The 16,122-nt window shown below is 53.2% G+C and overlaps 1 protein-coding gene across 4 annotated transcripts in view; it reads right to left on the bottom strand.

Annotated features, from left to right (window-relative positions):
* LOC144735859 (alpha-2,8-sialyltransferase 8E-like) overlaps nucleotides 1-16,122 on the bottom strand; it is a 51,265-nt gene that overhangs the window by 8,784 nt on the left and 26,359 nt on the right. Inside the window, exons 3-10 of one of the 4 annotated variants that reach the window (XM_078618402.1) lie at nucleotides 14,919-14,999; nucleotides 12,476-12,518; nucleotides 11,737-11,792; nucleotides 4,592-4,669; nucleotides 4,197-4,283; nucleotides 2,384-2,525; nucleotides 769-881; nucleotides 425-517 (exon numbers count right to left, since the gene is read on the bottom strand). In XM_078618402.1, coding sequence (XP_078474528.1) covers nucleotides 425-517; nucleotides 769-881; nucleotides 2,384-2,525; nucleotides 4,197-4,283; nucleotides 4,592-4,669; nucleotides 11,737-11,792; nucleotides 12,476-12,518; nucleotides 14,919-14,999 — 693 coding nt within the window. The remainder of the gene's footprint in view (nucleotides 1-424; nucleotides 518-768; nucleotides 882-2,383; nucleotides 2,526-4,196; nucleotides 4,284-4,591; nucleotides 4,670-11,736; nucleotides 11,793-12,475; nucleotides 12,519-14,918; nucleotides 15,000-16,122) is intronic. The other 3 variants (XM_078618404.1, XM_078618405.1, XM_078618406.1) reach the window with 3 other exon arrangements.

The following is a 16,122-nucleotide window of genomic DNA, read 5'->3' as shown; positions in this document are numbered from 1 at the left end:
CCCAAAAAAATAACTATCATGAAAGATAAAGATTCCCCCGTGTGTAGCCTTTGAGGCACGTGCTGTTAGTGAGTCAACAATTGTGAAGGCCGGTGGTGCGGGCACACCGGGCGGGTTGGTTGGGCCTTCAACGCACCTAGGGCCGCCTTTGTCTCCCCAATGGCAACGTTCAGTACACACATGGCACACTGGTGTGCTCACTTGAGGCTGAGTCGACCGAGGCAACACAAACGACAAAGATCCGCCAATGTTGGGGTAAGTGCTGTTCGTGAAGAGGAGAAATTGTACACTGGCTGGGTGAGTTGGGTTGGGCCAGCACCACGGCCGGGGCCGCCTTTGTCTCCCCAGTTGGCGTCGTTTTCTGCACACTTGAGGCTGAGTCGACCATCGGCACGCGGCCATGCGCACTCGCTCGCTCGCTCACTGATTGATGAAGATGCTCGGGTTGGAGGTGACGATGTCCGTTTTGCTTCCCACGTCGTCCTGGAAGTCGCCCCCCACGGGAGGGATGTTGCATCTGGTGGACAGTGAAGGGGGTGAGCCATAACCCTGCCCGCACGTCGAGAGTTCAACCCTGCCCACACGTCGAGAGTTCAACCCTGCCCACACGTCTAGAGTTCAATCCTGCCCACACGTCTAGAGGTCAATCGTGCTTACATGTCTAGAGTTTAACCCTGCCCACATTTATAGACACACTCACTCTCACACTCCCTCTCTCTCACTCTCCCTCACTCTCTCCCTCCCTCCCCACTCTCCCTCCCCTCTCACCGGATCACGAAGTCCGCTGCGTCGATCTGGGAGCCACAGGAGCTGTTGGCGAGGATCCCTCCGTTCCCCACGATGGCACAGCGAGGGTAGCGCCCACTCCGCTCGGGGAACTCCTGCGGCCACATCACCATCATCAGCCACCATCATCATCAGCAGCCATCATCAGCCATCATCAGCGGAAGCAGTCATCATCATTAGCCACCATCATCAGTGATCACTCGTCATCATCATCATCGTGATCAGCCATGCTGTAGGTTGGTAGCTGGCGTAGCCATGGGTGGAGGTGGCACTGGGAGAGGGGTATCGGTTGGAGACCCATTGGCCATCTCGCTTCCCCGACGACCGTTGAACGACATTCGTGACAGACAGGCGTCTTCTGCAAAGAAGCTACTACCTAGCAGCTCAGTTGGGCCTTCCTGTACCCGGTAACAATTAAAACACAGTCTAGTTTTAGTTTATTAATTTAGTTTTACATTATTTTAATACCGTTGCTGTACTTTGCACACCAATCAGTGTTTTGTATTGTTGGTTGTTATTCTCACGTAGGTAAAAAATTTTTTTTTTTTACCTATGTGACTTTACCGAAAAAACCTAAGAATTTTTTACCTACGTGACTTTACCGAAAAAACCTAAGAATATGAATCCTTGCAGTCACGAAAGCTTCAAATCTAGAATCGTTGGTTGTTGTAATTTTCTAACCCATCCCTACTGGACATCAGTGGCGAGATGTTAACTACCTCGCCTGGTGTACAGGAGGTCGTGGGTTCGATCCCAATCCTGACGCCTGCTGCTGTATATTTCGAGTTTGCGTGTCTATCTCCCTGTGGTCGCGGGGATTTTTTTCCAGATCCACCGGTTTTTCCCTCCACATTTAGAAACGTGCGTTTAGAGTATTTGGCTGAAATAAATTTCCACGTGGTGATGATGATCAGCCCACTTCGGTGAGTTATCAATTGTGATAGCCAGGTCGCTCCTGAAAAGGAACATTGTAGCAGCTCACTGGGGCCTTACACCAGTTAACAAAAACAAAATAGGTTTAATCTTCATTTGAAGCTTTCGTGACTTTACCAAAAAAACGAAAGAGTATGGAATAGGTTGAGTTTGTCAAAAAGGGCTTCAAAGCTCATCGGATTTTTCCAAGATAAATAAAACATTCTGATGTGGCTCAACCGAAAAACAAAACACGAATCCTTATATTCGATTACTGTCCTGCCTGCCCCGTAATCTCACGAGGAGCGGTGGTGCAGTGGTTAGCGTGCTACGAACCCGGCGACCCGAGTTTGATTCCCGCTCACGGCCACCAACACCGGTATTAATTATTTGAACCCGTCGTGGGCCTCCCCTAGGTCGACTCAGCCTAAGTGCCTGGTGCGGTGTGTTAACATCGTAAACTGGGGAGACAAAGGCGGTCGGGCGTGGTTGCTGGCCACCCACCCCCTCGTGTACCGCTCCGGCCTTCATAGGTGCTTGCTAACAGCACTTGCCCCTACAATCTGTTAAGGCTATATGGGGGATTTTTGTCACTGTCTTTGTGTGTCACTGTGTGTGTCTCTGTGCGTGTGGTAGGCGCGCGATAGCACTCCCTTTCCCCACCCCACCACTCCCAGGGTCGCACCTTGAGGAAGAGATTCGTGACTTTGGCGTCCACCACGAGCGTCTTCCTCCTCTGGTTGAAGACGATGATTGTGTTGATGGGCGAGTTTCTTTGCGTGATCACCACCTGGCTCGCTCCTCCCGTTGCATTCACGTGAGTCGACCTGAGACCAGAGCGATGGAGATGCAGAGAGAGACATCAGAGAAAGACATCGGAGAGAGACATCAGAGAGAGGTGGAGACAGACAGAGAAAGAGACAGAAAGAGACAAAGAGAGAGGCAGACAGAGACATTAGAGAGAGAGAGGCAGAGAGAGAGAGGCATAGAGAGAAAGACAGAGAAAGAGAGACAGAGAGAAAGAGAGACAGAGATAGATATACAGAGAGACATTGAAATAGAAAGAGGGAGACGGAGAGAGAGACAGAGAGAGAAACGGAGGGAGAGAGACTTTTGACTTTTAAACAACTTTTATTGCCGCCAGCAGAAACAGCACTGGAGGCGATTTCGATATGAAATACACAGTCACCAGCAAACAAATGAAAATAAACGCTACAAATCCACGCGCCGTGGCGCTAAAAGCACCGCGCACAACACGAAAGAAAAGTCACGTGGTGGTGGTGGTGGTGATGGTCATTGCGCACGCCACGTTGACGAGCGAGCGCTTCAGAAGGTGAACATGAGGGTGCCGCCCACGCTGGTACAGAGGGCTTTTCCAGCTCCCCAGCGTTCGAAGAAGACGTGCACATCACCGACATGTGTGTGGTATGCGTGCTCCAGCCGGAGCCGTGCCTTAATTAGGCCTCTAAACATAGAGAGAGATCTAGAGAGTGGGTGATGCAGAGAGAGATAAATACAAAGTTACATTGACAGGGAAACAGAGACAGAGACGGAGAGAGATGGAGACAGAGAGACATAAAGACAGACAGAGCAATGCAGAGAGAGATGCAGAGAGACATTGATAAAGAAAGACAGAGACACAGAGAGAGATGGAGACAGCCGGAGAGATGGAGAGACAAGGAGAGAGACACAGTCACTACAGCCAGTCCTGGAGATATATGCCTGTGGTGGTATCGCTGTGAGCTGCGTCTCGTGGTGCGTGCTTTGTTTGTGGGCCCCCTCGTGGAGGCTCCGCGACCTGCAGCTCGCGGCCACGAGAGGGCGACTCCACGCCAGGGAGTGCCACGGGCGAGTGCCGTGACACTGCTCCACGGGAGGTCAAGGGGATTTTTGTTGAAACTTTTTAACAATTTTTTTTAACTGTACTTTTTAATAAAATGTTTAACAGTTCTTTTTTTCTTCGCAATTTCCTTTTACAATTTTTTTACAGTTTTTGTTAACAATTTTTTGTACGTATATTTTTACGTTCTTTTTTTCTTTTTCATAGTTTTCATCTGTTATTTTACGTAACAAAAAAGTTTTTAAACAGTATTTCTTTACAATTTTTTTTACTATTTTATAAACATTTAAAATAAATTAATGTAAACAGTTTTTCACTTCTTTTTACAAAATTTGTGAACAGTTTTTTTTTTTTTATTTACAATTTGATAAAAAAAAATTAGTTTGTTTTACTATGTATCTTTGTGTGTCTTGTGTCTCACGGGGGAGCGGTTAGCGACCCCGCGTTGTGAACCCGGCGACCCCCTCCCCCCCCCCCCAGGGTTCGACTTTCCCCCCCCCCACGCCCACGGCCACCAACATTGCGATCAGCAGAACCGCGAGTATCTTTGCGGGGGATACAAAGGTGGCCGGGCGCCGTGAGGACAGGCCACACCAAAACGCCCACCCACCCTGCCGCTGCCGCCGTCATCGTACGTGCCAAGAGTGAAACGCCTTACCAGAAGGCTTCGATCTCGGTGCGGTTCTCGAGCCAGGGACAATCGCGAACCTTCATAATCTTCTCCACCACCGACTGCTCGTTGAACCTAAGGCAAGAGACAAAGCAGGGTCACCACCACCCCCGCAGCCCGCGTCCGCGACACTACCCCAGTCGCTCACCCAGTGAACGATCCGAATGGCGCTCCCCCCGTCGATCACCCGGTGAGCAATTCCAGTGGATCACTCCCCAGTCGCTCACCTGGGGAGTGTGGCAAAGCACTTAACGTTCCACTGCACCGACACCGGGGTCACGGAGGGCCCAGCACGCTGAAGTTGGCCTAAAGCATCCATCGACAACCACCATCCAAACCCCCCCACCCCATTCCGTCCGGATGTTGAACCGATGTGTTCTCACGTCTGTGGCGGAGGGTCATTGGCGATGCTCATCAAGGTTTTCTGGCACTGAGGGCTCAGTTTGACTTTCGCCTTCGGTCTGGGAAAAGAGGAAACGACGGAGATGGGTTTAACACGTGATAGGCTTTCGCGACCATAATACAGGTTTGTTGGGTTAGGTCGTGTAAAAACAGGGTGCTTCAAAATAATGTTAACAATACCGCAAGAAACGTGCCTCCGGGGCTCTGGAGACCACCTGGAGAAGATTCCAGGCATGCGTTGACAACGATGGCGAACAAGTGGTAGACTCGTTGACTTTTTAACGCTATTTACACACATTTGTTATTATGTTACAGTGTATTATCTGCTTTTTTACATTAAAAACGATAGTCCAATATAAGTGTTAAGACATTTTTGAAGCACCCTGTTTATAAAAGTGTCGTTTAACCCGCCACCACCCAACACAATTAGTAAGGGTTTGTCACGTAAACAAAACATGGAAATTCCTTACTATTGCAGAGACACACAAAGTGGTTTCTACGCTGTTGCGCCAGCCACGCTGAGCGCCGGGAGCCACCATTGGAGGACTGGCGGTCACGTGACCGGGAGCGGGGAGCTCCAGTCGGGATACAGGAGAGGGCGTGGCCGAGGGCGGCGAGAGGCGGCGGCAAGGTGATAAAACGGGGGAGCGCCGAGGGGACTGGGGGCTCGTTTGGGGATCCACTGAAGAGGACTCTGCTCTTCTTGGTTCTTTCGGTGAAGTCACTTAGAAGGGAAATAATAAAATAATAAAAATAAAATATAGTAAAATAATTCTCACGACGTTTCGGCCACAACGCAAGCAGCCGTCCTCAGGTAAAGAACAAGTCTGTCGGAAAGACAGCGTCTGAATGGGCACCACCAGGCTTAGCAGCGTATATTTAAGCTGGGTTGGAGGGGGGAAGGGGCGCCTTGACAAAGGACTCTGCTCGTCGCTACCGCTCCTCGTCGTCATGTAGGTTTAGTCGGGGAAACGTGGGTCCGGAGCAAGTGTGCTACCGACCCGGTGATAGCTAACTCACACACACATAGTGAACAGTCTAGGACAATATAGCCACACATAACAATAGAACCCAGTGATCAGTGAATTGTTTATTTAACGCGTTGCCTCCACAAATATAGTGCGTGCGCCTCAGTACTTACACACACTACAGTAGTATAGCACACCGGTGTGTTGGAGAGCAAAGCCACAACCAGAGATTGGTTACAGATCTGGCATCAATCACTGGGCTCACTCCACCCGCCTGCCGACTATCGCCAATAAATGAAAGACAAAGATCCCCCATAGAGAGACCCACATAGAGACTCATAGACCCAGACAGAGCCCACAGAGTGACCCACACAGAAACCCACATAGAGACCCATAGGCTCACACAGATGCGCGCAACCACACACACACCCGCAACGGCAACAACTGCAATTCGCCACTAAGTGGCGGTGATGTCACCACAACGCTTGTGCCAGGCTATGTGCACGTTGAGGCCACGGGAAGTGTCGAACGCCCACTGACAGAAGGTCACGGGGCAGACCCAGGTGCCACGGGTCGAGTGACTGGGATGACTGGTTGATGCACTACTTGTGCCCCCTACTGCGCCAACTTGCACCTGTGGCGATTGTTACATTGGGGAAACGAAACGTCATGTCTCGGACCATGTTCGCGAGCACAAGGCAGATCTGAAACACGGTTAGAACTAATACCTCCGCCGTGGCTGACCATTGCTATAATGCTGTAGTTAATATCTCATAGTCACCGCAGCACCCCCGAACCTTGCCTCGAGGGAGAGGGGGGGAATCTCTAATCATCATCACGGTGGCTAGGAGATGTTAACTACCTCGCCTGGTGCACAGGATGCCGTGGGCTCGATCCCAACCCTGATGCCTGCTGCTGTATATTTGGAGTTGGCGTGTCTCTCTTTCTCTTTCACCGTGATCGCGTGGATTTGTTCTCCGGGTCCTTCGTTTTCTTTTTTCCACTTCCACATTCAGAATGAACATCACGCGTTTAGAGTATTTGGCTGCTATAAATGTGCACATCATGATGATGTTGATAAGCCACGTTGTTGAGTCATCATTTGTGAAAGCCAGGTCGCGGCTAAGAGAAAAGCTACACAGCTCTCCAAAGAGTATCTATAAAAGTGCGACATATCAGCTCAGTTGGACCTTTACGTGGGACAATGAAAAAGATAACATCTACAGGTGGGGTGTGGAGGGGGGTTATAAAATAACGTAAAGCCACTGACGCAACCATCACCCACAACCCACCCACCACCCACCTACCAATCGACCCACCTACCAACCCACTCACCACCCACCACCCACTTACCAATCCACCCACCCATCACCCACCACCCACCCACCACCCACCTACCACCCCACCACCTACCACCCCACCACCTACCACCCACCCAACAACCTACCCACCCAACAACCTACCCACCCAACAACCTACCCACCCAACAACCTACCCACCCACCCACCAACCACCCACCACCCACCACGCATCTACCACCCAACTACCACCCACCCACCCATCTACCACCCACCACCCACCACTCACCCACCACTCACCCACCACCCACCCACCAACCAACCCATAAAAAACAAACCAAACAACCCACCCGCTTACCAACCGACCAACCACCAACCCTCCCACCACCCACCCACCAATACCCGTCATTTTCCACTAAGTGCGAGTGACGTCACCACGGCGCCTGTACCAGGCCAGGTGCACTTTGAGGCGACATGAAGTGTCGAAGTCTCGTTGACCGGAGGAGGTCTCGGGACAGACCCAGCAGGTGCCATGGGTTGATTGACCGAGATGAGCGGTAGATGCACACCAGCTGTACCGCCTATTGTGCCAACTTGCTGCATTTTAGCTGCTCGGCGCTCCGCTCGTTGTTGTGAGCGTCGCTCCTTCGCCCTCCGTTGTTGCTGGAGGGCCACTGACTTGAACTGCCCAGTCCCAGCATCCTTCACGAGCCTCCTCCACAAAGGCCGATCCTGACACCGCTGGTACCAGTCGTCGGCAAGTCCACTCAGTTCCACATCCTCCCATACCGCATCAGTCCATCTCTTCTCTAGCCCATGTCGTGCCCGTTAAAGCCCCTCTATGTGGCCAAACAGAATCTGCTTGGGCTGTTGGGATGCGGTGGCTGAGCATGCGGGCTACATGACCCAGCCCACGCAGCCTTGCCTGCCTGAGGAGCTCACTGATGGCAATGTGATAATTGGTTTTTTACCCTTCTATCTGGCAACAAAACTGACACCTTTTTTGCAAGGAGTCATGTTTACATAGACCACAATATCTACAGTCATAATGCAAACAAAAAACATAACTCTGATAATGTGCACTGTCCTTGAAGTTGATTGGTCCACACCCGAAACAGCTTTCCTTAGAGCCTAGTCTCACATGGGCTACACCGCTCGCTGGTAGCATGATGACGACGATGGAAACCACGCAGGAGATCTTCCATGTGGCCACACGACAGAGAGAGATGTCGGCGAGCAGCGATGCAACCAGGACCCCACACACGAGCCCTGAGCCCCGGGTTCACTCCCCCTTATATCCCCCCAGGCGTGGCTAGGCCCTGCCTCTGGCCACGCCCTCTCGTGGAACCTTCGAGCAGGTTCCCGGAGTATCTCGGCTAACCCCACCTGTTACCTTTGCCCCAGATCCACCGCCTTCTCTGATTGGTTGGTACTTAACAGTGCCCGTACCCGTGATTCCCCTTCCGGCCAGCAGGTTGCACCCTGTCATTACAATATGAGGGGGGGGGGGGGTTTTGGTACCTAATAAACTTTTTCTTTTACCAGGTAAGGCCCCCACTGTTATGGTTACTTTTCATAAGCGACCTGGCTATCGTAAATTATAGCTTCAACGAAGTAGAAGTATCAATCATCATAGTACGAAAATGTATAGCAGCAGCCAAATATTCTGAATGCATGATGTCAATTCTAAATTGGGAGAAAAAAAAACGGAGGACCCGGATAAAAATCCACGCGACCACTGAGAGAGAGAGAGACACGCAAACTCCAAATATACAGCAGGTGCGAGGGTCGAAATTGAACCCACGGCCATCCTGTATACCATGTGAGGTAGTTAACATCTCCTAGCGACCGTGATGATGAAGATGATGAGAGAGACACGCAAACTCCAAATATACAGCAGGTGGCAGGGTTGGAATCGAACCCACAAACATCCTGTATACCAGGCGAGGTAGTTAACATCTACTAGCCACCGTGATGGTGATGAGAGAGAGACACACAAACTCCAAATATACAGCAGCAGGCGTCAGGGTCGGGATGGAACCCACGACCTTCTGTATAGCAGGTGAGGTAGTTCACATCTCGTAGCCACCGTGATGATGATGAGAGACACTCAAACTCCAAATATAGCAGACGCCAGGGTCGGGATCGAATCCACGACCTCCTGCATACCAGGCAAGGGAGTTAAGCCACCGTGGATTGGGGAAATGGTGGGAGTTACCCACGTGTTTAACCCCACCGCGGCTACGCGACCTGTCGATTGCAAAAGAACTGGTGGTGATGGAATCCGTGAACACTGCTGGGTGGACTGATTTGGGGGCTGCGGTGGAGGTGGTGGTGAAGATTTAACCTGCTTGGAATGCTCCTTCAGTTGGGTTGGCGAATTGGGTCCTGGGTCTTGTCCCAGGGTCTAGGTGTGTCTCTCCCACTCAGGGAAATTCATAAATGGCCATGTCGGAGACATGAAGCTAGCATAGCTGAGATCTTAAGGGTTTGAGCCCTGGGTCTGGGTATCTCTCTCTCATACACGATTCATAATGGCCATGTCGGAGACTCTGAACCAGCACAGCTGAAATCATGGGAGTTGAACCCAGGGTCTGGGTGTCTCTCCTTCTCTCTCTCTCACACACAAACAGGGGGTTTATGATGGGCGTGTGGGAGACACCAGTAATTAAATTCGGAATTTTAAAAGTGCTCCCGTAAAACGTCGCTGGCGCGCGCGTGTATGTGTGCGTGTGTGTGTGCATGTGTTGAGGAAGTACTGAAGGCGATCCAGAGTCTGGAACCAGAAAAGGCACCGGGCAGAGATGATCTCCCAAGCGAAATGCTGAGGGAGGGTTGCGTTTGTGCACAGACTGCCCTACATGACGTCATAACAACAGTCTGAACAACTGGACGGGTTCCGCAGGACTAGAAGGATGCCCTGGTGGTCCCCCTCTTTAAGAAGGGGGACCGCACAGACTGTAACAGCTACAGAAGCATCTCACTCCTCAGTGTGCCGGAAAAGGTCCTGGCAAGGATTATTCAACATCGCCTTGCTAGGCACGCTGAGGAGAGGCTTGCGGAGCCCCAATGCGGTTTCAGGAAAAGCCGGTCCTGCACAGATGCCATATTTTCTGTCCGTCTGCCACAGCAGAGGTATCGGGAATTCCAACAAGACCTACATCTCTGCTTTATTGACCTGGCCTATGATACCATCAGACGGCCTGGGCTCTGGGTTGTTCTTCATGCCGGGAATCAGAGCCTTTCCCTGTACACCTTGGGGTGCGACAGGGATGTCCTCTGGCTCCCACATTATTTAACATCTATTTTGACTACGTAGTTCGTGAAGCCTTCAATAGCTGTACCGGGGGATTTTCCATTTGGTACAGATATAATGGGAGGATGATCGATGCCCGGGTGCGGTCAAGGGATGGCTCCCTATTGGTCAACTACGTTATGTATGCCGATGATTTGGTATTAGCTGCTCATTCAGAGGAGGAGTTGGAGACGCTGCTGCTGAAACTGGAGCGTGCCACTAAGAGGCGGGGCCTTACCATGAGCCGCACCAAAACTAAGCACCTGCCTGGGTATTTTGTCCCATTGGATACTCGACCCCTACAACTCCCAAACGGTGATGGAGCAGTTGTGAAAAAAGTGGACAGTTTCACCTACCTGGGCTGTGTGCTCATGACCGGCTCCGGTTTAACAGCAGAGGTCTCACTCCGAATCAGTCGAGCGGCAATATCTTTTCATCGGTTGCATAACGCTGTGTGGAAACTACCTGGTCTGTCGCTCCGCAAGATGCTTCAGGTCTTCTCGGCCACGGTCATTCCCCCCCCCCCCCCCTTGTCTATGCTTGCGAAACATGGTGCATCTTCGCCAGTTAGAAACATTTAGGCTGGCCTGCCTACGATCCATTCTGGGTTTATCCAGGCTGGATTGTGTGAGGAGCTTACAAATCCTTGAATAAATCTAGGCAAAGTCCCATCGGTGAGCTCCTCCGGCAGGCAAGGCTGCGTTGGCTGGGTCACGTAGCCCACATACCCAGCCACCGCATGCCTAAACAGCTTTTGTTCGGCCGGATAAAAGGGGCTAAACGGGCGCGGAACGGGCTAGAGAAGAGATGGAGTTATGTGGTGCAGGAGGACGTGGAGCTGAGTGGACTTGCCGATGACTGGTACCAGCGGTGTCAATATCAGCCTAAGTGGAGGAGGCTCGTGAAGGACGCTATTGGGCAGTTGGAGGCAGTCGCCCTCCAACAACAATAGAGGGCGGAGGAGCGACGCTCACAACAACGAGCGGAGCGCCGGGTGGCTAAAGCACAGCAAGTTGGCACAGTAGGGGGCACAGGTGGTGCATCAGCCAGTCATCTCGGTCATCTCAGTCAGTCGACCTGTGGCACCTTGGTCTGCCCCGTGACCTCCTGCCAGCGGGCTTTCGACACTTCACGTGGCCTCAAGGTGCACATGGCCTGGAACAAGCGTCGTGGTGACGTCACTGTCACTTCGTGGTGAATGGCGGTTGTTGTTGTTGTGTATGTGCGCGTGTGTGTCTGTGTGTGGGGAGCGGTAGTGTAGTGGTTAGCACGCTGCGCTACGAACCTGGCAACCCGAGTTCGATTCCCGCTCACGGCCAACCCCGGTGACGATTATTTGAACCGGTACTGGGCCCCCCCTGGGTCGACTTAGCCGGAAATGAGTACCTGGTGCGGTGTGTAAAAACATCGCCACTGGGGAGACAAAGGCGGCCGGGCGTGGTGCTGGCCCATCCACCCCCTCGTGTGCCGTTCCGCCCTTCATAGGTTCTCGCTAACAGCACTTGCCCCAAGAGTCCGTTGCAGGCTACACGGGTGGATCTTTGTCTTTTGCTCTGTGGACTCACCCAGCGCTCGGCTGCTCACCATCGACCGCCGTCGCCTCGCCTCGCCTCCTCTCCTGCTGCGAGGTGAGAAACACACGGTGCACTGGGGTCAGCTGCTGAGTGCGGCGGTCGTGGGATTACACAGTCGTCGCCGTCGTCATCATCAACCAGACAGGGTCAATCGATTGTTGGATTGAGGCCTCCTGCCCAAGCTTCCTTCACCTCCATCATCATCAGCCAGCCAGGGTCAATCGATTGTTGGATTGAGGCCTCCTGCCCAAGCTTCCTTCACCTTCATCATCAAACAGCCGGGTGTCAATCCATTTCCTTAAAACTGCATATCCTTTAATTACATTTTCACTTAAAGCTTTCGTGACTTCAGGAATTCATATTCTTTGGTTATTTCGGTAAAGCACACTCACTCACTCGCTCGAACACTCACATACTCACTCACGTGCCCACTCACTCGCCCGCACACTCACTCACGCACTCACTCGCTCGGACACTCACACGCTCACTCACTCGCTCGCACACTCACTTACTTGCTCGAACCCTCACATGCTCACTCACTCGCTCAGGCACTCACACGCTCACTCACTCGCACACTCAATCACTCGCTCGCACACTAACACGCTCACTCACTCACGAACTCACTCACTCGCTCGCTCGCTCGCACACTCACTCACTCATGTACGTGGCCACGTGATTGATTAATCGCAAAACTTGTGGGAAGTGGCTGGGGGTTTGGGAGTGGACATACCTGGTGGTGCTGGAAGACGTCACGTGGCATGTTGGACATCGCTCTGCAATGACAAAGCAAACCAGAGCATCGTTAGTTCCTCTGAGCGGTCCCCCTAAAGCAGCAGCACCCGATGAAGGCCGGCAAACTGTGGCACACGAAGGGGTTCGATCCCAACCCCAGACGCATGCTGCTGTATATATGGAGTCTCTGTGTCTCTCGCTCATCATCATCATCATCACGGTGGCTAGGAGATGTTAACTACCTCACCTGGTATACAGGAGGTCGTGGATTCGATCCCGACCCTGACGCCTGCTGCTGTATATTTGGAGTCTGCGTGTCTCTCGCTCATCATCATCACGGTGGCTAGGAGATGTTAACAACCTCACCTGGTATACAGGAGGTCGTGCATTCGATCCCGACCCTTACGCCTGCTGCTGTATATTTGGAGTCTGCGTGTCTCTCTCTCATCATCATCATCACGGTGGCTTGGAGATGTTAACTACCTCACCTGGTATACAGGAGGTCGTGCATTCGATCTCGACCCTGACGCCTGCTGCTGTATATTTGGAGTTTGCGTGTCTCTCTCTCTCTGTCCCCGTGGTCGCGTGGATTTTTCTCCGGGTTCCTCCCAGGTTTTTCCCCTCCAACATTAAGAATCAACGTCACGTGTTTAGCAAATATTTGGCTGCCGCTATGAATTTCGACACGGCGATGACGACGATGTTAACAAGCCCTGTTTCGTTGGAGATGTCATTCGTTGATAGCCAAGGTCGCTTCTGAAACAAAAGGAGCTATGGAGCCCCTCAGTAGCGAGGCCCTTACACTTTGGTGCATGAAAAAACACATTCCTGCGGAGAGAGCTGGTAGGAACGTTGGGTTGCTCGGTCAATAGCCAGGGTCAACGGCGGCGTGGTGTATTCCGCAAATATGCCCGACTGTGAGGGCGGGCACAAGCCGGCGTGAGTAGGTTAAACGTTGAGTTTTATAAGGGCACCACGGGGTGACCAGCCCCTCCCCACCCAGCCCCACCCCTCCCACCCCCCACCCAGCCCCACCCTCCCCACCCAGCCCCTCCCTGCACGACGGACACAATAATCCCCTGTGGGCTGGTGTAACCAGGAGGTTCCTACCAGTAAAAGTTCCTCTTTCTATACCAACCGGGAGGAGAACGGCGCCATCCATGATCCTCTTGGACCGGCACTGCCCGGAATTGGGGAGCGAAGCCACCTCCCAACTCTCGTCGATTCACCGATTGATGGTCCACCACTGGCTCCATTCATTCATTTACTCACTCCAGTCGCTCGCTCCATTCATTCACTCCAGCCACTTGCTGCAGTCATTCACTACAGCCGCTCGTTCACTCGCTCTGTTCTTTCACTCCATTCGCTTGCTCCAATGATTCACTCCAGTGACTCCCTCGCTCGCTCCATTCATTCACTCAATTCACTCGCTCGTGCCATTCATTCACTTCAGTCACTCGCTCGCTCCATTCATTCACTCCAGTGACTCGCTCGCTCCATTCATTCACTCCAGTGACTCGCTTGCTCCATTCATTAAGGGGGGGGGGGGGGCGAGGGAACCTCCGGGACCCTGCGAGACAGCCCCAGGATTGGTTGGCGGGGCTACAGACCGGCATAGGGGAAATAGCCGGCCATGTGACCCATTTACGTGGGGAGGTAACCCAAGCCCGCGGGCAGGTGACCCAAGTAGACGACAAGGTGACCCAAGTACGCGGGCATATGACCAAGCTGCAGTTTACAGTGGAGACCATCCAGTCCGAGGTGGGGGGACTACGCTCCACGGTAGGGGGACTAGCCGGGCGGGTATTCCAACTAGAGGCAGAGTTTGGGCAGATGCGTTTCGGGGTGGGGTGAAGAGGGACTGGGCAGGGGGCCTCCTACGGAGCCACCACCCATCCCCGGGTGTGTTACCTGAGCGACCGTCGGTTGCATCTCGTGAGAGACTATCCCCAGATCACCCGTGCTAGACACGCGCCAAGGTTAAACGCCAACGCCCCTTAGAGAGTGGACCAACTAGGGTTGCAATCGACGCGGTCCCGACACAAATAGACGATAATAATAATGGTGAGCGAGTGACCTCCACGCAGATGCCGACAACAACACCCAACGACGCGGTGACTGCGGGCGACTGGCTGCGAGAGCTGGTGGCGAAGATCATGGGGGCCACGTCACTGGAGGAAGGGCAGGTAAACGGGCGATGTACCCGGATTCTGTTAGACACGGGGGCAGTAGCCTCGCTCATGAGCGCCGTACACTTCAACATGGTCGAGGTTGACGTGGGCGGCCTACAGGCCCCGGACCGCGCGCTGCACACTGCAAACGGAGCTGGGATGGGACTGCTGGGGAGGGTCACCCTGGAGGTCCGTCTCGGGCACATGGTGTGTGACCAAGAATTTTACGTGTCGAGCGTGTTGTGCCGTGAGTGTATTGCAGGTACCGACCTCCTGGAAAAGTTGGGGCTCAACATACAGCCCCGCCAGCGATGCGCCACCATGGAAGGCAGCAGGGAGCAGATTCCGTTCCTGGGACAAGAAACAAATCACCCCCGCTTCACACCCGTGGCCACTACCCTGGTGTTGGCCGTCACCATCGGGCCTCTCGCAGAGATGCTGGTGCCGGTGGCAACACCCTCCACTGACCCCGCACACCGACCATCGGGTGAGGTAATGCTGACTCCTCACCCGGAGTTTGCGGCACGGTATGGGGTTGTGGGGTCAGCCACGCTAGTAAACGCGGACAGGGGCCGACTGTTTATGCGGATATTTAACCCCCACAGTACCCCAGCAATGCTACGATGGTGCACCACGGTAGCCACCATACACCCCCTGCACGCACACCACTCTAACAACTCGGTGTTTGCCCTCTGGGCTGAGGACCCCTGCCGCCCCGAGGACAACCAGGACATGGCCTGGCGAGTCGGTCCGACTCCCAGGGCAGAGGTCGTCCCCCTGTTTGACGCGCTACATGTACCCTGGGCAGATTTACCCAAGGGGGAGGCCGATCAGCTGCGTGGGTTATTGTGGGAGTACGCCGACGTGTTCATTGAGCACGATTCGGATGTGCGCCGGACAGACCTCGTTAAGCACCAAATTGACACAGGTGCCGCCCGACTCATTGAACTCCCCGCATACCGAGTGGGCGCACCTGAACAGGCCCAGATTAAAGAGGCAGTCGTGGATATGCTCCGTGATGACATAATCCAGCCATCAGTGAGCCCCTGGTCTGCCCCGGTTGTACTGGTGACGAAAAAGGATGGGTCGACCCGGTTTTGTGTTGATTTTCGAAAGTTGAACGCAGTTACCCTTGGCGACACCTTCCCCATTCCCGGCATCGATGACACCTTTGGCAGCCTCGCAGGGGCACGGTATTTGTCCACCCTCGATCTAGCATCCGGGTACTGGCAGGGGGAGATGGCGGAGGAGGATCGGCCAAAGACCGCATTTACCACCCCGATGGGACTGTTCGAGTTCCGAGTACTCCTGTTCCGACTCACTAACGCGCCTGCGACCTTCCAGCTGTTGATGGAGTTGGTGATGCGGGGCTTGCAATGGGAACAGTGCCTAATTTACCTGGATGACGTGATAGTGTTCAGTAGGTCCTTGTCTGAGCACTGGTCCAGGTTACAGGAGGTGTTCCAGCGACTGC

The sequence above is a fragment of the Lampetra planeri genome, chromosome 57 (assembly GCF_965212315.1).
Source record: "Lampetra planeri chromosome 57, kcLamPlan1.2.h2, whole genome shotgun sequence".
In the NCBI taxonomy this organism is placed as follows: Eukaryota; Metazoa; Chordata; class Hyperoartia; order Petromyzontiformes; family Petromyzontidae; genus Lampetra; species Lampetra planeri.
This window is presented reverse-complemented; position numbering and strand designations above follow the sequence as displayed.